Source organism: Plecotus auritus, assembly GCF_963455305.1.
Source record: "Plecotus auritus genome assembly, chromosome: 5".
NCBI lineage: Eukaryota > Metazoa > Chordata > Mammalia > Chiroptera > Vespertilionidae > Plecotus > Plecotus auritus.
This window is the reverse complement of record NC_137776.1, coordinates 47431219-47453690: the sequence shown is the minus strand read 5'-3', so window position 1 is coordinate 47453690 and position 22472 is coordinate 47431219. Positions and strand designations below refer to the sequence as shown.

The window sequence follows — 22472 nt, the reverse complement described above, 5'->3', positions numbered from 1 at the left end:
TGTTTCTCTCTCATCAATGTTTCTAGCTCTCTATCCCTCTCTCTTTCTCTCTGTAAAATATCAATAAAATATATTTTTTTTTTTAAAAAAAAGAAGAGGAAGAAGAAGAAAAAGGTAAAGATAAAAATTATGAACAACAAATACATATCTATCAACAAGTGAATCTGAAAATCAAGTGAATAAAAAATCTGATGAACAGAATAAACTGGTGAATATAATAGAATCAGGGGCATAGAAAGGGAGTGGACTGACAATTCTCGGGGGTAAGGGGGTGTTGGGGGTGCAGGAAGAGACTGGACAAAAATTGTACACCTATGGATGAGGACAGTGCGGGGGGGCGGGCAGTAAGGGCAGAGGGTGGGATGGGAACTGGGTGGAGGGGAACTATGGGGGAAAAAAGAGGAACAATTGTAATAATCTGAACAATAAAGATTTATTAAATTTAAAAAAAAGAAATGTATTCTCTCGCAGTTCTGGTGAGCATATGTCTGAAATCAAGTTATTGGCAGGACTGTGCTCCCTGCAGAAGCTCAAGGTCAGATTTGCTTGCTGGCCTCTTCCAGCTTCTGGTGGCTGTCTTCATTCCTTGGCTTGTGGTTGCTCACTCCAATCTCTGCCTTCATCTTCACATGCACTTCTCTGTGTCTCTTATAAGAACACTTGTCACTGGATTAGGTCTCCTTGAGTAATGCATGATGGTCTCATCTCAAAGCCCTTAATTATATCTGCGATGACCTTTTTTCCAAATTAGGTAGCGTTATTGGTGGGGTACCCTCTTTGTCCCCATCTGTTACCGGTGGTGGGAGCGGAGTTCTTATGATATTGCAAGGAAAGGAATTTCTGGAAACTCACACAGGAGGATGAATTAAACCCATGAGTTTCCGGGGTCCCATTTCCCTCAGTCCTGCCATGGGAAAAGTCTAATCTTGTCTTCAGTAGAGCAAGAATTAAGGCCACTGCCCAGAGTTTCTGTTCCATATTAAAGTTCAGTTCAGGCCCTGGCTGGTTTGGCTCGGTGGATAGAGTGTCGGCCTGCGGATTGAAGGGTCCTGGGTTCGATTCCAGTCGGGGGCACATGCCTGGGTTGTGGGCTTGATCCCCAGTGGGGGGCGTGCAGGGGGCAGCCAACCAATGATTGTCTCTCATCATTGATGTTTCTCTCTCTCCCTCTCCCTCTCCCTCTCCCTTCCTCTCTGAAATCAATAAGAAAAAAAAAAGTTCAGTCCAGCATCTGGCTATCTTAGCTTGTGTTCTCAGCTGCAGTCCATTGCACGGGTGGTCCACATGGCCATGGGTTATGGAGCTGTTAAGGACACATAGCAGACTAGCACATGGCAAGTACGGGTCACAGAACAAGAGACTGCTACAGCAAACAAGAGAGACAGACTCTTTGTCTGGGGATTATGACCAGGAGCTTAACCAATTAACCCTTCAAGATTTCACACACTTGCAGTGGCTTCACCCCCTTAGCCAATTATCTTTTTCCAGGTTAGACAGACGGGCAAGTATCTCCCCTATGTCACCCTGACTTCACTACGAATGCACCCATCTCTCCCTTTGTTCGATCCCTTCCCCCAGTGATCTGCAGGCAATGGACTGGTGGTTCCCTGGGGAGCATGAAGCTGTAGCTTCAGGTGAAGCTGCCCAGATGACCATGCCTCACAATGTCTGGCCTCACCTTTGCTCTCTTCCTAAGATTAATAGTTTTTAAAATATAGTTTTATTGATTTCAGACAGGAAGGGAGAAGGAGAGAGGTAGAAACACCAATGATGAGAGAGAATCATTGATTGGTTGCTTCCTGCACGCCCCACACTGGGGATCGATCCCACAACCCCGGCATGTGCTCTGACCAGGAATCAAACTTTGACCTCCTGGTTTATAGGTTGATGCTCAATCACTGAGCCACTCTGGCTGGGCTTCCTATGATTAATATTAATAAACTGGCTAATTGTGGCAATAGCAGAATTTATAGAGTTTGGGAATTAGAACAAGGACATATATTTTTGGGGGCCACCATTCAACCCACTAGGGGTGTGGTACCAATTGTTTTTCTGAAAACCTAAGGAAAGGTGGAGTAGAGTAATAAGCTTTTCAGTTTTGTCAGTGTTTCTTTTCTGTAATGAATTCTGTGGGTTGGGATACATGGAATTTCAGAATGACGGGTAGAACCGCCTGTATAACTGAGAAGCACTCACAGCTGGTTGCGCCCTCCCCACTACCCCCCAACAGGTCCTCACTTCCCCTCTGGCTCCCTCATCCATCTGCTCCCCCTAATCCTTCATCCTCTGCAAGTCACCCTAACTTGCTTCTGTGTCTCTCCCTTTGCATTGTTTGTTTTTGTATTTTTAAAGAGAGGGAGCCACTCTTTTGTACTTTCTTCCTGAGTTTCAAAATCATTTGTGCTCATTCTAGAGAAATTGGAAAGAACAGAAAGGGAAAACAAACAAACAAACAAAAAATCACCTACAGCTCCCCCCTATCATAGAAGAAACCTCTGCTAATATTTTGCCATGTATCTTTATCTTTCTGGTCGTTTTTTCCTCCTTGTGTCATATATATATATATATATATATATATATATATATATATATATAATATATATCTCCTGAGGATATTTTTCCCATTGCTTTTCAGAGAGAGTGAAGAGTGGAAGGGAGAGAGGGAGGGGGACAGAGAGAGAAACATCAATGTGAGAAAGACACATGGACTGGTTGCCTTCCACAGGTGCCCTGACGGGGATGGGGGTGGGGTGGGGAGCAACCCACAACCCAGATACATGCCCTTGTAAGGGAGTTGAACCTAGACTCTTCAGTGTGCGGGCCAACACTCTAACCATTGAAGAACACTTTTAAAAAGTTATCGCTACATAGCCATCATCAAAAAGGCAAGAGATAACAAATGTTGGTGAGAGTGTGGAAAAAAAGGAACCCTTGTACACTGCTGGTGGGAATATAAATTGGTGCAGCCACTATAAAAACATATGAAAGTTTCTAAAAAAATTAAAAATAGAACTATGATATGATCCAGCAATCCCACTTCTGGGTATTTATCCAAAGGAAATGAAATGACTATCTCGAAGAGATATTTGCACCCCATTAAAAAAATCTTGTCAGGTGCAAATTAAAATAAAAATATTATGGAAGGAAAAGAAGTTAGAGGGGAATTTTATATGGTAAAATGTAGGTAGAGTTAGGTTATAAAGATCATTTAGCTTCCATAATGTTGGAACTGACTGATTCAATAATCAAAACTCGACTTTATCTCATCCAGTGTTCATAATGCTTTAGTACTAACAGTTAAATATTTATTTCACAACTAGAGGCCCAATGCCCAAAATTCTTGCAAGGGGCTCGGCTCTCACAGTCCCAGCTGGCCCTCGCAGCCCCTCACAGCCTCAGCCAGCCCTTGCAGCCCCAGCTTCATCCTAAAGGACATCCAGACTGTCGTCCGGAATGTCGTCTGGACGGTCGTTCTGTTCGGTCTAATTAGCATATTAGCTCTTTATTATATAGGATGAACATTGCTGATCCAGGAAAAAAACAAATATTTCTTGTTCAAAATGGCCACATTGGCATTCATGTTCCCATACTTGTTTCTCTAACCAGGTATCAGATGTCAGCAGACTGATCTACTTGAAAGCGTGTTGACATATGGTCAGAAGCACACATGCCCATGTAGCTTGGAGAGGCTGGTTTCTGCACTTGCCCCAGACGGAACCAGGGTGGTAGAGGCTGGCCCTCCCGCAGAGCGGCTGGGTAACTCTAGGCCTTTCAGGTTTCTTGCCTTTGTGCATCCTGAAAGCCAGCACTGGGGAGGTAAATCTATAATTAGGGGTTATTTAAAACTGAGATTTGTGACCTGACAGACTGCAACATGTCTGTATCCATAAATAGTGAAAACTCTTTCCAGCCCTTTGTCTGGGGATATGCCTGGTCTATTGAAGGTTCCAGAGCTGCTTGGGCTCATGTTACATTGTCTGAGAGAAGGAAGGGTGTATGGGACTTAATCTACTGGGTATTGAAATAGCATCTAAAAATGACACATTTTATTAGTTGTTTCATTCTTCATGCTAAAAGCAATCATCAAGTTTGACCCCAGCTCCCCTCTTTATACAAGTGCTGAGTGCTCAGAACCTCAGGGTCAAGCTTCAAACTTAATAAGAGGGAACGGAATTTTTTCTGCTACAGGACAATACACAATAATCCTTAACATTCATAACTGTCCTAGGAATTCAAAGTTCCTGAACAGGAGACTAGTATTTTTAAATGTTTTACAGATTTAAAATTCCATCTCAATCATTCTAATTGGTAAGTATTTACCGAGTACTGTTGTATTTACAGCCCTCATCTCAAACACTGCCTGTATACGTCAGGTATGTGCTTATGAAATGTCATTCCTTATGAGCTGTTGCTGTGTCCTGGGCCCCCATCTCTCTGTGCACATTGCATTTCCATTCATTTTGTGTTTTTCCTTAAAAATGAACCTATTTACCAGCCTATGATTAACACAGTGACATAAAACCTTTATGAGGTACCTAAAATGGCAAGGCAACTTGTATTCCCATTTATGGAATCCTATAAAGAGATTATATGTATATTTAAACACTACAAATATACAGGATGTCCCAAAAATGTATAGACACTTTGAATAATTATAAAGGCAATGTTTATTAAAATACATTTCATCTTCAACATGTAATAGAATCAGCTGTTAAACTGTGTATACATTTTTTTTAGGACACCCTGTATATATCTTGAATGACAGAACAAAATTTAAAAAGGTTTTAATGTAACAGCTATGTTTTACTACGCTACAGATATAAAAAAACAAAACATGGAGAGTAAAAATATAAAAAACACTCATGTACCCCACCACTCACATTTAACACTTTGCCATATTGCTTCATATCATTTATTTGTTTAAAAAAGCATTACTATTTGAGTTTAAAACCTTTCCCTCCCTCTTTCCTCCATCTTTCCTTCCTCGGAGCTTACCTCTACTGTGCTTGACCATATTTTTATAATTTCACAACTTATGTATGTTTTGTGTTTTTAAAATTTGCATAAGGGAAATACCTTACAGAAATGTTTTCAATTTGCTCTTTCATTCAACCTTAAGATTTAGCTACACACTCTTTTCCTCCTTGGCAGCTTCAAGATTGGCTACCATCAAGATGACACAGTAACTATCCAGACCAGGAAGTTCATGACCAACACAGGACTTTAGCAGAAAAAGGTGGTCATTGACGTCCCTCACCCTGGGAAGGCAACAGTACCGAAGACAGAAATTTGGGAAAAACAAGTCAAAATGTACAAGATGTCATCTTGGTATTTGGATTCAGAACCCATTTTGGTGGTGGCAAGATGACTGGCTTTGGCATGATTTAGGATTCCTTGGATTACACAAACAAAAATAAACCCAAACAAATTTGCACGACATGGCCTGTATGAGAAGACGACCTCAAGAAAACAGTGAAAGGAACACGAGAACAGAATGAAGGAGGTCAGGGGACTGCAAAGGCCAATGATGGGCTGGCAAAAAGAAGTAAAAGTTCTTCAGTGACTATCTGTGGTGATTGTGAGTCTTTTTCATGAGGATTAATAAACTAGGAACTTGAAAAAAAGAGATTTATCTACACTGATACAAGTAAGCTATGCCATCCATTTGAATTAGTGTTCAAATCCCATTGCATGAATATAGCATTGTTCATGTATCATTTCCCTTCTGAGGGGCATTTAGATTGTTTGCCATATTTTACTGATATACAATGCTACTATGAATGAGCCACTCATCCCTTGGTCTAATTATCTCTGCCTTCAAAATAATATATCTTAAACTGACCACCTTAACTTATTCCACAAGTACCCCAGTCCAAGCCATCACTTTCTCCTCCAGGGACTCCTAAGTCTCTCTGGCTTCCACTTTTGCTCCCCTTCAGTTTATATATGTTCACACAGCTCATGGAGTCAGATTGGATCTTTCCTTCAACAAAATCCTTCCCATCCTACCTGGGGTAAAACCTAAAACTCTTTCCATGGCCAGGAAGACCCCATGTCATCTGGCCCCTCTCCTCTCCCTCTCTTTCCCTTGCTCTCGATGGTCCAGCATACTAGGTTTCTGGTCACTGCTGGAATCGAACCTGAGATCCTTCGGTCTGCAGGCCAACGTTCTAACCACTTAGCAAAGTGACCAGGGCTTATTTTTTATTTTATTTCAAAAACAAAGATAGAATATGCTAGGTGGAACAACTAAGTTGAACCTGCAGTGTGAAAAACTTTGTTTTAGGGTATATATCTGCAAGTGGTTTTGTTGGTTTTTACTAATCACTCTTGAATTGCTCTCTACTAACATCATTGCAGGAATTTCCTCATATCCTTAGCCAACACCTGGTCTTATCAGGCTTTTAAATTTTTTCCAGTCTGAGTGAAACTGTATCTCCTTGTTTTAATTTGCATTTGCCTGATTACTAAAAAGACTGTCAGAGATCTGATCCTTTAAAATGTATGTAAACCAAATTATTTTCTAGTGCCTCCGGAAGGCTAAGAATTTTCCTTTCAGAACCTTTCACAGGCAACGTGGCTTAATCTTCTACCTTATGCATTTCACAATTTCAAATTCTCACATATTTAATTTTAGTGGCACAGGATTGCATGGCCAAGGACACAGCACTAACAATTTAAGTTCATTCACCATTCATATAGTTGCTTATTTGCTCAACAAATATTTATTCAGGGCCTCCTGCTACCGCAGGAATTTCACCAGACAGACCAGTAGCCTCTCCAGGCGCCTACCTTGTGACAGTGAGTTCTTTGTCCCTTGCGCTGTGGCACTGCGGCCCTGGGTAGGCGTTTTTAGAAAGGTTGGAAGACCTGGCGACCAAGTTCCTTCCAATTCTTCCAATCCATTGTTCTTGTGCATTATTACTCGCTCACAAATTTTTGTATTAATTGCATCGGAAGAGGAACGCAATGTGTTCACGCATGCTCTCTTACTACAAAGGAATTATTCCAGAGAGAAAAAAAGTTTTGAAGGAGGGAAATGGAGTGTTTATTTCAAGCATTTGTTTTAAATGTAAGATTATAATTAGGGTCTTTTAAAACAACCCATATTATTTTGCTTTTTCTTCTAAAAGCAATTCCCCCCGCTCTTTACAAAAATTTGTCTCTTCATTTCGTCGTAGTGTCAGATTTGAGTAAAAGAGCGATTCTGATTTAGGTGATTCTAATTAGGTGACGAGTGAAAAACTCTCCTAACCATGTTAGTACCGTGTTTAGCTTCTATCCACTCTAATAGATAAGTCTTAGCATCGCCCTTTTTCTAATTTAAAAACCTCAACTCTTAGGTAAGACAACTTGGTTTCCTCTGCTTGTAAGAAAGATCAGGATTTAACACATTTTGTTGCTTTAGAATAGATAATGGCGTGGCTACCAGATAACAAGTGCAAACAAGGAGTGGAGTTCGTGCTTGATTCTTTGATTTTGATTTTTAATAATGCAAACTGCAGGCCGCTATGGAAGTGCTCAGGGCAGAGACCCACAGGACCATCGCGGTTTCCCCATAGCCCTCATCTTCATTTCTTCTCCCAGCCCGGAATTCATGCAAATCATCTTGCTACCCGCCACCCCTCCCGCCCACAGCAATACAAACCACTTTCGCGCCGTTCGCTCAGGACCGTGCAGCAACATAAAGAGAGATGTCCTGGAGCCCTAAAAACACCACCTTTTCAAGGCGGATTTTAGGGGACTCCAAGGAATTCACTTGAGTTCAGAATATTTGGTGAGCCTCTTTTATTTCTGGGCTGAGTGGGTCGGGCGCTCGGGCGGGCCGATACCACAGCTTGCAGGACCTGCGCTCCGCCGCGGGAAAGCCGGCCCGAGCCCCGCCCTTCGGGGCCCGGGTCTGTGCGCCCGCCCGCCTGCGGCGGCTGCTCGCTAGGACCGCGGCGCGCACGGCTACTCGGCTCTCTCTTCTCCAAACGCGGGCTAGGGCCCCGGCTGCCACCATGGATGCTCGCCGCGTGCTGGTGAGGGCTTGGTGGGCAAACCTGCAGGGCGGGCACGGTGGGTGCGGGCCGACCCCCTCCAACTCCAAGGATTGAGTGGTACTCATCAACGGGTGGCCGTCCTGGGCGGCGCCCCTTTAGGAAAGCCCCACGTTTGGTGTAGTTGGGGTGATTCGGATCTGGGACAGTCCCCGCCGGGCGTGCGCAAGTGGTGCGCGGCGGTTCAGAGATTTGAGTGATTAGCAGGATGGTTGGCAGCGGTGGGGAATCCAAGGCCACGTGGGGTCGAGGTGCACGTGCCGGACAGCGCCCGGGGTTGTCTAGTCTCCCCATGGTGTCCGCGGGGCCCCCACTGTGTCCGCGGGCCCTATCCTAGCCGGTGGGATGCGCTCCCTGTGACTTTACCCTGCAGCGCCCCGGCCCTTTCCAGCTCCCCGCCCGCCTGTGCCACTTCTAACCGCTCAGGGTCGGTGGGTTTGAAGTTTAAAGGTCTTGAAAACACTTTGGTGGCGCACACGGGCGGAGGTATTGCTAGTCCCAGGCGGTGATTAAATACAATTGAAAGACTTGGAGGTCCAAACTATTTGCAGCCATTCGCTTTTTCCCCATTCCTTTCCCCAGCCCCCAGCCTTCCTCTCAAGCTGCAGGATGTTGGCCCAGTGGAACGTTACTCTTTGCTTTTAACGGAAACCGGAACGTGAGGTCTGCCCCCGGGGAGGGTAGGAGGTGGGGGTAGGGTGAAAAGGAAGAATGTGACATGCTTAAAATAAATATCAGAGTTAGGTTCACAAGTGGGGAGTCTGGGGGGTGGGGAGAGCGAGCGGGTTGGGCACGTGGTTTCAGAGACATCGTTGGACGAGGCTTTGGTTTTCAGGGTGAAGAAAACCATGTGTAGCTGAGCTTGGAATCTGACATGCCTGTGTTCAAATTTAGACAATCGCTCGACTTGGAATAATCCGTTTCACCTCTCTGAAGCTCAGTTTCCCCGTTTGTTAAGTGGGAATAATGATACACCTTTGTTGCAAAGAATGAATTATAATGCGAAAGCATACTTAGTGCCTGGCACTGAAAACACCTACTAAGTGCTATTAGTTTATTACCTGTCTGCCAAAGAAGTTTATCTCAATCATAACTATTCCTGCAAACATTTGCCTAGTAACAACTTTTGGCATGTGCTGACTTGTTAAAAGCCCAGCATATGTTTCCCTGACTGCTTCCAATGGAATGCCTTCCTTGAATCTGTCTTGAGCCTTTGCTTGCAGATAGATTGATGAGTAAATGATGATAATCCTGCAGTAATGTAAAAATACTACTGTTTAGGAGATTGTAGGCTGAGTTCTCCTTCCAGCCCTATGATCTTGGACAATAAATTTCATCAGCCTTGAATGTCCTCGTCTGAAAAATGGGATTCTGAGATCCTTTTAATATGTAGTAGCTCTACCTTTTATCATATTTTCTTGCCTTTCTAAAAGGACAAAAACTTCCTAAGATGATTGAATGGAGTCTACTTAGGAGCATAGGATGGTTGGGTACCATCATCATGAAAATAATTTTATTTGCAAGAGACTACTTCTCTTGAAAGTATTGTGTTTTCTTTGATTACAAAATCGATTAATTATTGATCGGTTAATAATGCAGATTAACTGTCAACTGGTTAATAATGCGGATTTTGTAATCCAAAGAAAATACACTAATTTTAAGAGAAACATCAAAAGTGCTTTATTCAAAGTAATGTCCATCTCTAGCTACACATTCCCCCATCTTTCAGGTAATTTGTGGATCCGTCCCAATAGAACTTTCCTTGTTTTGAGGCAAACCAATTCAGAGACCCAATTTTCCACTTCTTCATACGTTTTGAAGTGCTGCTCAGAAAGCGTGTGTACCATCGATAGGAACAAGTGGGAATCTGAAGGAGCAAGGTCTGGTGAATAGTGCGGGTGGGTTAATACTTCCCAGGCAAGATCTTTTAACGTGTCTTTAACTGGTTTTGAAGTGTGTGATGGTGCGTCATCATGAAGCAAAATTACTTTGCCGTGTCTTCTGGCACATTCTGGTTGTTTCACGATCAAAGCATGGTTCATATTGATTATTTGTTGTCAGTAACGATCACTATTAATGGTTTCACCTGGTTTTAGAAGCTCATAATACACCACACCTTCCTGATCCCACCAAACACAAAGCATTGTCTTCTTTCCGAAGCGATTTGGCCTTGCAGTCGATGTTGATAGTTGACCTGGATCAACCCATGATTTTGTGCGATTGGGTTTCTCAAAATAAATCCACTTTTCATCGCCAGTCACAATTTCGATGCAAAAAAGACTTTGTTTCATGCCGTTGAAGCAACATTTTACTAATGACTTTTCTGTTTTCCATTTGTCTTTCGTTCAGTTGATGTGGTACCCATTTTCCTTCCTTTAAAATCTTTCCCATTGCTTGTAAACGATCGGAAATAGTTTGCTGAGCAACTTTTAATCTTTCTGCAAGTTGTTTTTGAGTTTGACATGCATCTTCATCCAATAATGCTTGTAATTGTTGGTCTTCAAACTTTTTCTGTTGACCTGGATGTTCTTTGTCTTTCACATCAAAATCATCCCTTTTAAAGCGTTTAAACCAGTGTTCACAAGTATCTTGAGATGGAGCATGTTCACCATAAGCTTCCCAAAGTATATGATAGCTTTTTCTTTAAAATAAAGTAATGGATTAAAACTTCCCGCAAATACTCTTTTTTGGGCATGAAATTCGACATTTTTAAGCGTAAAAATATCTATGATGTTAACACCTTCAGAAAATTTGACATGAAGTTTTGAAGCTTGTTGTCAATACAACAAAATAGCATACATATCAAATCGCATAAATATCAACATATGTGTAACTCCATCTATTAAAAAAAATCCGCATTATTAACCGGTACACCTAGTATGAATGAAAGAAGCATTTTTATATCTACAAGTAATTTGTGCCTTATGTAAGGACTTCTTAAAACTTAAGACTCGTATAGCAAGGCGACTGTGTTAAGAGCTTGAAAGTCAGGCCAGGCTAGTAGAGTGCTGGGGTGGAATCAGCATACTCCCTGGGTTTGGAGTTCTGTTTGACCTTTAACTTGGCTCCTTGAACATTTGTTCACTGTGTTGATATAGTCTATTTGTAAGGACTTGTGCTGAAATAACTTTACCCTCCCCGATCAGAACAAGGCCTGTTTGAAAGCCTGCCATCTTGAAGTAGAAGTGCTGTCCAGTTTTGTAGTTTGGGGACTTAGTGTCATAGTGGATAGCCCAAGGCTTGCAGCAGAAGACCTGATTAACTTGATTTTAGCTGAGGGAGAGAAATCACTCCACCATTTTGCACTTTTGAAGTACAGTTTACTTTTTTTTTTTAAGGGCGGATTTTTGGAGTTTGGCATTAAACTCATTGGGAGCTCAGTATAATGCTAAGAGCTTGGGGGCTCTTCAGGTGGGTAGAGAGGTAGCTCTACAGATATTTAAGTTGATAAATATCATGACAGTTTTCCTTCAGAGGGGATCCCTTTTTAGGATTTTAGTTTTGAAAATTTTTTTGTAGCAATTGCAAATTCCCCTTTTCCTATCCAGGGCTTAAAAAACGGATATATCTGTGCTGTTGGAAGCTACTAAACTAAAAAATGATGTTTTAGCTACTGTAGTGAGCATCCCACTTAATGGTACTGCCATTTCCATTTGCAGCAAAAGGATCACAGAGTAAAGACGAACTTCAAGAAATTCAGCTATGTGAAGTTGATTTCCATGGAAACCTCGTCATCCTCTGATGACAGTTGTGACAGCTTTGCTTCTGATAATTTTGCAAACACAGTAAGTGCTGCCTGAGAATAAACAGAATTGAGTCTGCAGAGCTCAAAATGCCCCAAATGCTTTGTGCGTGATTAAAACTGCTTGCTTTTTGCCTACATTTCTATACAGCGGTTATGAAAATACAGTGTGCACTGTAATTTCATTTCACTTTTTGCTGTGGTTCTAGGTAGTAATTGTTGGAGGTAGATTAGCTACTTATTCTATCCTTTTGAAATGTCGCCTAACCTAACATGCTTGATGATTTGCCATAACAACTCAGAAATCATTTGTAAACCTCTGAACCGTTTTTCTTTGTAACAAAAGCTATTCTCTTGTAGTGCACTTGTGAATGTGATTTGCTCTCTGCACGGTTTATGGGAAATTGGTTCTTGAAAGAGGGGGAAAGATGCACAACCACATTTATTTATTTATTTTACAGAAACCTAAATTCAGGTCAGATATCAGTGAAGAACTGGCAAATGTTTTTTATGAGGACTCTGATAATGAATCTTTCTGCGGCTTCTCAGAAAGTGAGGTGCAAGATGTGTTAGACCATTGTGGATTTTTACAGAAACCAAGGCCAGATGTCACTAACAAACTGGCCAGTATTTTTCACGCCGACTCTGACGATGAATCCTTTTGCGGTTTCTCAGAGAGTGAGATACAAGATGGAATGGTGAGTTTGAGAATTTCACCAATATCAAGAAGTAAGGTACATTTTGAGGCGTGATGTACTTGCTTTTAAAGAGCTTTTTTTTTTTTTCTTTTAATTTTCATTTGAATCATGCCAGAGATTCTGTTGACCGTTTTAAAATTTGAGAGTATTTAGGTCTTACAGCAGTTTATAAGGTAGTCCTATGTGTAAAGCCTGAACGTTTTGTAGGCTCTGAAAATCTTGGAAACTGCTAAGATAAACTTGGCCAACCTCCAGATTTCCATTGCCACAGAAATCCAGCCTAATCAGAGGAAGCACACGTGTGTCCTCAAGATTAGTTACATTCACATTTAGGTTCAGTTGCCCAGTCCAGTGCCTGGCATAGACCAGGCCTTTGGTAAATGTTCCCATAGTAGATCCATGCCATTTGGAAAGCCAGTGCTAATGCATGTGCTGGGGCCCGAGTGCAGATAATGATAATTAGGGCCCTTTCTGCTTCCACTTTGCTCCTTGGACCTGCTTTTCCTGCACACACTGCCTTACCTTTTTAACCTCTCCTCCTGCTCAGGCGGCCACCGCTGCTGCTGCTGCTGCTGCTGCTGCTGCTGTTGCTGTTGCACCTGGGTCTCACTCTCCCTGAACATACTGTTCAGTTCTGCAGATGGTTTCTTGGTAGCAAGACTTTCTTGACAAAGGAAGCTGTGTGTTGATTTGCAGTCAGGTGCATGCTCTGCAGCTCAGTGTGACCTGACTGCCTGGAACCACACTTGAGTGACGCTGACATAAGTGAGAGTGCCTGACCAGGGAATGTTTTCATGGCTCTCATCGCTTCATGGCAGTGCAGTATTTCCTGTAATAAGTAATACTGGTCTCAATCAGTGCATGTTGGCGTTATCGCCAGGGCAGCTCTGAAAATCTGGATGTGACCCACACATAGTCTACAGCCCAAATCACTTCTGGGTATTGTTTCAATTCTTTGTAGGTGTTGAGTGTTGTAATCAATAAAATGCCAATCAAGTAAAAGTCTTCAGAACTCATGAAAGTTTTTTGTCATTTTATAGTTTCAATTTGTACACACTAAAAGTACATGAAGAGTAGTAAAAGCTGTGGGGATTTTTAGAAATTTTTGAATTTTAAAAGTGGGTTTTCAAGTTCTGGGACTTTATGGGGGATATTTTTTCTTGTTTCTTTTTCTCAACCATCACAACAATCTATTTTAGGATACTTTTATTATTTCAAAAGAAACGCAATACCCATCAACGGTCACTTTGCATCCTTTCCCAGCACACTCAGCCACTGGCAACCACCATTATAGGTTTGCCTATTCTGGACTTCTCATAGAAAAGGCACCATACAGTATGCGGTCCTTCGTGGCTGGCTTTTTTCACTTAGGTGCTTCCAGGTTGTGACTTAAGCCAATACTTAGTACCTTTTTATTGCTGAATCGCATTCCATTGTGTGAACATACCACATTTTATTTATCCATTCATCAGTTGGTAGGTGTTTGGGCTGCTTATACCTTTTGGCTATTATGGATAATACTGCTACGAACATTGATGTACAAGCTTTTGTGTGGATATACACTTCTGAGTATCTACCTAGGAGTCTAATTGCTGGGTTATAGAGTAACTCTGTTTAACCTTTTGAGGATCTGACAGACTGTTCTCCAAAGTGGCTGCACCATTTTACATTCCAACCGGCAATGTATGTGGGTATGAAGTGGTATTTTGTGATCCTGATTTGCATTTCCCCAATGGCTAGTCTTAACACATATTTAATGATGGAAACCTACATTACTTTAAAATAAGAATTTCCTTATTTTAGCCTTATGATAAGTGGATTAGAGAGGTATCTAGAATAGTCAATTCACAGAGATAGGAAGCAGAATGGTGGTTGCCAGGGCCTCTGTGGAGGGGATGGGAGTTGTTTAAAGGGCACAGAGTTTCAGTTGGAGATGATAGTAGTGATGGTTGCACACCAATCTGAATGCATTTGATAACTGAACTGTACATTTAAAAATGGTTAAAATGGTAAATTTTATGTTAAGTATATTTTACCACAGATTTTTTTTAAAGTAGATTAAAGCCTTGAGCCATCTTCAGTATAGTTTAATATTGCCATTAGCATTGAAATCATGTTTATGGGAGAATACATACTTGTTCCTGTAGGAATTCTTTTGAAATACATAAAGATCTATTTTTAAATTAAAAAGAGAGTTGGGATTTTCACATTAAAAAAAAAAAAAAATGGCCCAGAACCACTGGCCTAGGGGCTGTGAAAACGGCATATAACCATGTGTCCCAGATAGGCTACCGGAGTTACACTACACTCAGATTGTTGTATGTATTTACAATTCCTGGTTTTGTTACCCAGAGCTGCCAATTAAAATTGACAATTAAAGTGGCCGGTTAAAATGTATTTGATGTAAGCATCTTTTGTTAAGAGGCGATGTAGCCATGCTGGTGCAACCAGTTCAGCAGGCAAATCACTGATAACTCAATTGTTCTGATTAACTAGCGATTACAGTCAGACCATGCAGGCTGCAGGACTCGCAGTCAGAGCAGACGGTCCGGGCCTCTCCGGGTGGCCATGAAGTTTCCAGCTCGAAATACCAGGGGCGCAGCCAGCAAAAGAGCAGCAGCTCCTGCACCCCCAGAGAAATCTGTGACTGATTCCAACTCTGATTCAGAAGATGAAAATGGCATGAATTTTTTGGAGAAAAGGGCTTTAAATATAAAGCAAAACAAAGCAATGGTAGGTATCTCACTTGGAATGTGTTAGAATGAACTCTTCCAGCTTTTCTCTAAGCCACTTGTTGCTTATCTGTGTCAAGAATAGTTTTCAGTGCAGCTATGAAGTCGTTATTTTTACAATGTGTGCTTTAAAATGTGTTTCTTTCCCTGAGCTCTCTTTTCTTTTTTAAAAATCTATTAGTCTTGGTAAATGTGTAGGAGAAATCAGAAACTTGAGATATAAGACAGTAATTTCCATAAGTTGCTCATTTTCAGCAGTTATGCTAAACCAATAATTTCTGCTTCGTTTCCTTCCTTTTTAGCTTGCAAAGCTAATGGCGGAATTAGAAAGTTTCCCTGGCTCGTTTCCTGGACGGCATTCCCTCCCAGGCCCCAGATCAGTAAGTGCAACTCCTTGTTTGTTCAGTAGTATTTTGGGCAGGTCTGAGGTAGATTTGTTAGGATGTTTGAAAATCCAGTCTCCTTATTTTGTGTAGTCTTATAGACAAAGAGGAAACCTTCTCATAGATCTGAGTGGGGATGTGTGTGAGAAGGATTTTATAGACAAAGGGAATAGAGGAAACCTTCTAATACATCTCTGGGACTCTTCCTTTTATCCTGGGGAAGGTGTGGCCTCCCTATGCCAAGCTTGTGCAGTGCTCAAACCCCTTTTGATTGGTTATTTCTCTTCTTTCTAACTAGACTAAACCCCTCAAGGGCACAGACTAAAGATAGGAAAATATTTTTTTCTGTATTCCCAGCATTTTCACATTTCTCTTTCATGGTAGATGCGTAATAATCGATGTTTTTAAAATCTGAGAAGGAAAAAAATGATTTCTTAACCAAGTCATGGCCTAATATATGTGAGTATATTCTGAGAACTAAGCTAGTGTAACTCGGGGAATTTGGTGCTATCTGCTGTGGTGCAAAAGAAAAGATTTTCCTTCCCTACCCCTCCTTGAGAAAAGGAAGAAGCTAGCAAGGAATGGAAGAAGGAGAACCACACATACATTCTCTTTTGTGCACTGTAGAAACAGTGAGTGTGTCGGGGCTCAAGAGACGTCGTAGAGCCCGGCCGGTGTGGCTCAGTGGTTGAGTGTCAACCTACGAACCAGGAGGTCACAGTTCGATTCCTAGTCAGGGCACATGCCCGGGTTGTGGGCTCCATCCCCTGCGTTGGGTGTGCAGGAGACAGCCAATCAATGATTCTTTCTCTCTTCTCATTGATGTTTCCATCTCTCCCTCTTTTTTCCTCTCTAAAATCAATAAAAATAATATATTTTTTAAAAAAGAGATGTAGAAAAGGTTGTTTCGGAGAACGAGATTTATTCTTACATAGTTATTAAGTAGATGAATAAGTAAATTATTTCTCAGTTGGAAAGAAACTGGACTTGGTATTACAAAAGCAAAATTATAAAGGCTGTTTTGTTTTTTGGGCTCATTTTCCATGCATTATAGAAAGGACAGAAAAACAGAAATTGGAGCTCTCCCTTTACGTAAACACGTACATAGGAGAAGGTGCCACTTCTCTTCATTCTGGAATAAATGGGTTCTGTCATGTGTTTTGTTAAGCAATCAAAGACACCCCGAAGGCGCACATTCCCAGGTGTTACTTCCAGGAGAAACCCCGATCGGAGAGCACGTCCTCTTACCAGGTCAAGGTCCCGGATCCTTGGGTCCCGTGGCGCTCTACCCGAGGAGCAGGAGGAGGAGGAAGAGGAGGAGGATAAGTACATGTTGGTGAGAAAGAGGAAGACCATGGATGGCTACATGAACGTGAGTTCTCCACATTTGTGCTTGCTCTTGTGTTTTTCATCTTCTGTAGGCCCAATACCAAATGATTCACATTAAATGTTCTTCTCAAACCACTCAGAATTGTTAATGTCATACCAAGTTATTTGGTGATTTTTTTTTAAGTCATCAATAACAGTGTAGCCTTTTCAAGAAACTTCAAATAACATTTTATAAACTGAAGATAATTAGACCTTTCCACAGATTTTCTTGCTCCATTGACATACAGCATTTTCATGAGTTTTAAATAATTTTAACATTTTTGTTGTTGTTAATCCTCACCTGAGGATATTTTTTCCATTGCTTTTCAGAGGGTGGAAGGGAGGGAGGGGGAGAGAGAAACATTGATGTGAGAGAGACACATTGATTGGTTGCCTCCCACACGTGCCCAGGGAGCGAACCTGCAATGCAGGTACATGCCCTTGACCAGTAATTGAATCTGAGACCCTTTGGTGTGCAGGCTAATGCTTATTGACCCACACCGGCCAGGGCAACTTTAACTTTTCGTTCTCTTGGAATTTAACATCTGACATTGGTTAACCTTCAAAAGTGATAGACTTGGTGCCCCCTAGTATGGATTTTTTTGTGTTCATTGAAAGAATTGATTAAACTTACATCTTCACTGCATTTGTAATGTCTGTGTCCTGTAGGAATTCTGTGGTGTATCCAGGCCATTGCTAAAGGTCTTGAGACATTTGTTTGGTTGCCATCTTCTATGAATTCTGTCATGACCACGAAGTTGTGCATTTTTCATAAAGCTGGTTGCGCTCAGTACCTTCGTAAGGTTTCTCCCAGTAAGAATTCTGTTATGTTCCATGAAGCTTACACTTTGGATAAGCCGTGCCATACATTTGTTTGGTTTCTCTCAAAATTTTACAGTGGTTGGCAAAATAGGTTTACAGTTGTTTGTATGGAAAAATATATCATACAAGAATAAATTCTGTGTTTCCTGTACTCCCGACCATACTTGTATATTGTGGTATCAAGTGAGGTGTGAGTCCTGGTTACAGGCTTTTTCACATTGATGAGTTTTTATATTATTTCTCTCCACAATGGAGTCTCTGACGTTGAGTAAGGCTTGAACACTTAACATAAGTTTTATCTCAGTCATATGTGTAAGGTTTCTTTCTACTTCAATTCTTTGATGATCCCCAAAGCTTGAGCTTGGAATAAAAGCATTACTACATAAATTAGGTTTATAATGTTTCTGTTTAGTATTTTCTGATGCTCAGGAAGGCTTGCAAATGGGGTAAAAGCTTTGACACATAACACTACCTTTGTAAGGTTTCTCTCTAGTGTGGATTTTCTTATGTTGAGGAAGATTTGAACTTTGTCTGTCTAAAGGTTTTACCACACTGACTACATTTTTAAGTTTTCTCTCCTATATATGGATACTTTTATGACTCCGAGTTGTGAATGTCTGGAATATTTGATGATGTTTGTTAGCAGGTGGAGTCAAAGTTTTCTTCTTCGTCAGCTTTTCTTAGTTTTAGGAATCATTTCCATGATGGTGTCCTGTAAACTTAGGACTTGTCTCCTCTCCATAAGCCTCAAGAAAGATTTCCCAAGTTGAAGTCTCTGTGAAGAAATGATAAATCAGGTACCTGAGACTCAGGATTGGGAGAGCCGGTCAGAACACTGTTCCCATGCTTGCTGTTATGCAGGATGATGACGTGCCCAGAGGTCGTCGTCCCGGATCCATGACCCTTCCGCATGTCATTCGCCCAGTGGAAGAAATTACAGAGGACGAGTTGGAGAACATCTGCAACAATTCTCGAGAGAAGATATATAGCCGTTCGTTGGTAAAAGCCCCCACTTAATGAATGAAAATGTAAACGTCTGTGAGAGGAAGGATAGCCTCTATCCTTAGAGTTTTGCTGATGTTCTAAATGTACTAGCATATGGGATGTGTGCCTGAGTCTTTCTTTCATATGAGGAAAGAGTTTTGTAGCATCCTTGGGATCTAGCCCTCTTAAGTCTTCAGTAGTATTAAATCTTTTGTGTTAATTTAGAAACTGGTTCATCCAGCATATATTTCCTGTGTATCTATTATGTGTGTCTGCATAGATGGGTGCTGGGGATATGGTGGTGTGCTAAAGATAAAAAAGGATTCTGGGCAAGCTTTTTTGCATGTTAAGACCTTTACTTGAAGGAAAGAAGTGCAGATAATATTGAATCTGCCAGCTGCATGAAATCACCATGCTTGAGATACTTTCCATGTCCTAGCATATACATGTGTATATAAGATAGGAAATAAGATTCAAAATGTCAGACTACCTATAAGGGAGGACATTCTTTAAATAAGCCGGTTTTCTCTACAGAAAGCAGTGTTGTTGTTGTTTTAATTTGCTTTTTATTTGTAGGGGTCTACTTGTCATCAGTGCCGCCAGAAAACCATCGATACCAAAACAAACTGCAGAAACCCAGAGTGCTGGGGCGTTCGGGGCCAGTTCTGCGGTCCCTGCCTTCGAAACCGTTACGGCGAAGAGGTCAAGGATGCCCTGCTGGATCCAGTAGGTGCCTGGAAGGGTGGTCCTGTGGGCTTTGAAGGTCAGGCTCTAGCTGATTGGGCCAGGAAGATGGCATCGGTGAAAGGGTTGAGCCTCCTGTTGTGGGGCTTTCATTTCGGGGAAGGCAGGTGAATTCGTAGCGTTGGTGCTGGGTGGGTGGGAGCCCCTTCCCAAGAGCTCGGGACCTGCCTGTTCAAGGGAATCCGATTCTCTGTTCATGTTCACCCCTGGTAATTGCCGTGTGACTTTCTGTGCTGGAATTCCTAAGGGAACATTAGGCATGACTATTGGTTATTAACCATGTTAAGGTTTTTTCTTTTAATAAAAAATAAAAGATTTAAAAGCGATTGATGATACCCACCTTAGAGGTTTAAATAGGAGTAGATAAGTAAGGGGGAGAGGGGAGTAGGTTTGATTTAATTGTGCCTTTTCACAATTCTGCAGAACTGGCATTGCCCGCCTTGTCGAAGAATCTGCAATTGCAGTTTCTGTCGTCAGCGAGATGGGCGGTGTGCAACTGGGGTCCTTGTGTACCTAGCCAAATACCATGGCTTTGGGAATGTGCACGCTTACTTGAAAAGGTAATGATTTCTTTTTTTCTCTTCCACACCCAAACCTTATATTCACTTATGTGTCTTAATAAAAGGATGGTAGAAGTCAGAGTAGTGGTTACCTCGGGGTGGGGCGGGGGTGCAGGTATTGACCGGAAAGGGGCACATTGAGAGTCTTTTGGAATGTTTAAAACTTTTTATGTCACCTGGGCAGTGGAGATCTGTGTGCAGGTGCACGTGTGTGTGTGTAAATTCAAGATGTGCACAACATATGTTAAAGCATGTATGTTATAACTCAATAAAAACATTTCTAAAAGGGTGAATTAGGCTTTCAAGAGAGAATTCTTAGTTTGAAAACAATGTCCTGACATGTTTCCTTTTCTTTTTTCAGTCTGAAGCAGGAGTTTGAGATGCAAGCATAGTATTTGGAAGATCCACTACCTGGCTTCTACTGCACCACTCTTCCTTGTTAAAGTTTTCAATGTTGTCACGCAGTTGAAACCTGAGTTAAGAATTCTGATGATCAGTTTGTTTTGTAGGAAACTCAAATCAAGTTAATCTCATCGGACGTGTTTCCCAGCATCAGGGAGGCATGTTTCCAGCTGTGCTTTGCCCTCTGGCCGTTTCTTTGCTTTCTCCTGCCCCTCCCCCCACACCATCCCCCTTTATTTACAGTGGGTCTCTCACCTTCTAGTTTCTGAATTCTTTTAAAATGACAGTTTTATGAAAGCATGTTTGATTTAATCGGTGTTGAAATAGCCCTAGAATCCACCTATAAAACCAAGCACTTAGAAACGCAGTAGTGATGTTAACTAATTACTTCTATTGAGACCAGCCCTCTAACTTGTTTACACAAAAACAGTGGGCGCGATTGTCACACTAGTTGACATTTCTTACAGAATCAAGGCCCAAAAGTCTTAAAACCATGTGGAGGAATGAGGTAATGGTTGGAAAGTGGGGTGGGCATGTTACTTTGGACACCTCTAATGAGAATATTCCATTATGGTGCTTATTATACAAGTAGTCACCGCTGGGATTTAGTTGCTGATTTTTTCCATCATGAGGTTGGGTGGTACATTGGGCTCAAACTGGCACAATCCAAAGAATTGTGGACAGTGCTATATTCGCAGTCATCATAGAAAAGACATCCTAGGGAATTAGTATGAAATGGTTTGAATTCATGATATAACCTTCAGTATAATGGTAGCTTGCCAAGTTTTTTTCATTTCATAAATGTAAGGCATTTCAAATTATTGATCATTTTGCATGGAAAATTGATACTAATATTAGCATACAATTTGCAGTTTTTGTTTTCTTGGAGAAATTTTTTGTTTTCCAACATAAGGTAGAGGCTTTTACCAAGGAAAGCTAGGCACGAGGTTCGTGTTGAGGTTTCAAGCACTTTTAGAGCAATGAGAAGTGCCTTTTTGGAGTTGGGTGACTTTCCAGTTGACGTGACATCTCTGCCAGTTTGTTTCTGGGCAGGTTTCATGTGTCCCCCCCCTCCCCCATTTTTTTGGCATTAATCACCTGGTAGAGGTGGGGTCTGAGTGTTGTCCATTTCCCTTTGCATGTGCAGCCTGTTGCTGTGTCCTTTCAGTGATGCAAACGTGGACCTTGAATCAATAAATGTAAATAGAGCTTTTGATCTGTAATGCTTTTATATAAAGTTTTTATTTTGATAATAAAACATTTTGTTCTAGCTTGTTTGCTTTTTTAAGTCTATAATGCTCAATCTTACTGCACTGAATTTTAATTTTCCCCCTCATATTTAAACATCAGACTATTTCTTCCTTTTCCAATCTCCCTTTTGCATTAAGTTTCTGAATGTCAAAGGCCAGCTCCTTTGAGCAGCTCCTAACTTGGTGATAGGACTGATAGCTGGGATCAGAAAATCTACCAAGACAGATAGCTAGATGGCCAGATAGAAAATATGTGCCCATGAAGTTTTGCAGTGTTTCCTTTACCATTTGCCAAAGCAAGTACAAACAGCGATTTCACAATACTTAGCTTGCTTTTGTCAACGATTCAAATATTTATTTAAAGGCACACTGTGCTTTGAAACTTGTTCCAGGACTGAGAATCCACACAAAAAAGGCATGGTCTGAAAGCTCTTAATAACCCAATTCTTCAGACCAAGGTTGGCACACTGCAGCCCATGCGCCATATCCTGCCGCAGCCTTATGTTCATATGGCACAGAAACAGTTTCTATGGTTTTTGTATGTTTTTGGAGGGTTGTGAAAAATGTGACGCAATATAGCTTATTTGGGTTGAAGTTTTATAACATGTAGATCCAAAGGAAATGGGTATCTTCATAAACTGGAATCTTAAGAACCCAAATTATAATCTAAAACTTTTAGATATATGATTAGGAAGCTTAAATTTTTAGAGTTATTTGAATTGGTGGTGGTTTGGAACATGGTGGT

General features: G+C 41.3%; 1 protein-coding gene across 1 annotated transcript; it reads left to right on the top strand.

The window, feature by feature from the left end:
* The first annotated feature begins 7902 nt into the window (after nucleotides 1-7902).
* Nucleotides 7903-21746, top strand: CDCA7 (cell division cycle associated 7). The gene is made up of 9 exons (XM_080668996.1): nucleotides 7903-8024; nucleotides 11702-11827; nucleotides 14979-15215; nucleotides 15517-15594; nucleotides 16766-16969; nucleotides 18649-18786; nucleotides 19348-19497; nucleotides 19939-20075; nucleotides 20437-21746. Exons 1-9 carry the CDS (start codon nucleotides 8004-8006, stop codon nucleotides 20465-20467), a joined length of 1122 nt encoding a protein of 373 aa, XP_080525122.1. The 5' UTR covers nucleotides 7903-8003; the 3' UTR covers nucleotides 20468-21746.
* The last annotated feature ends 726 nt before the right edge of the window (nucleotides 21747-22472 follow it).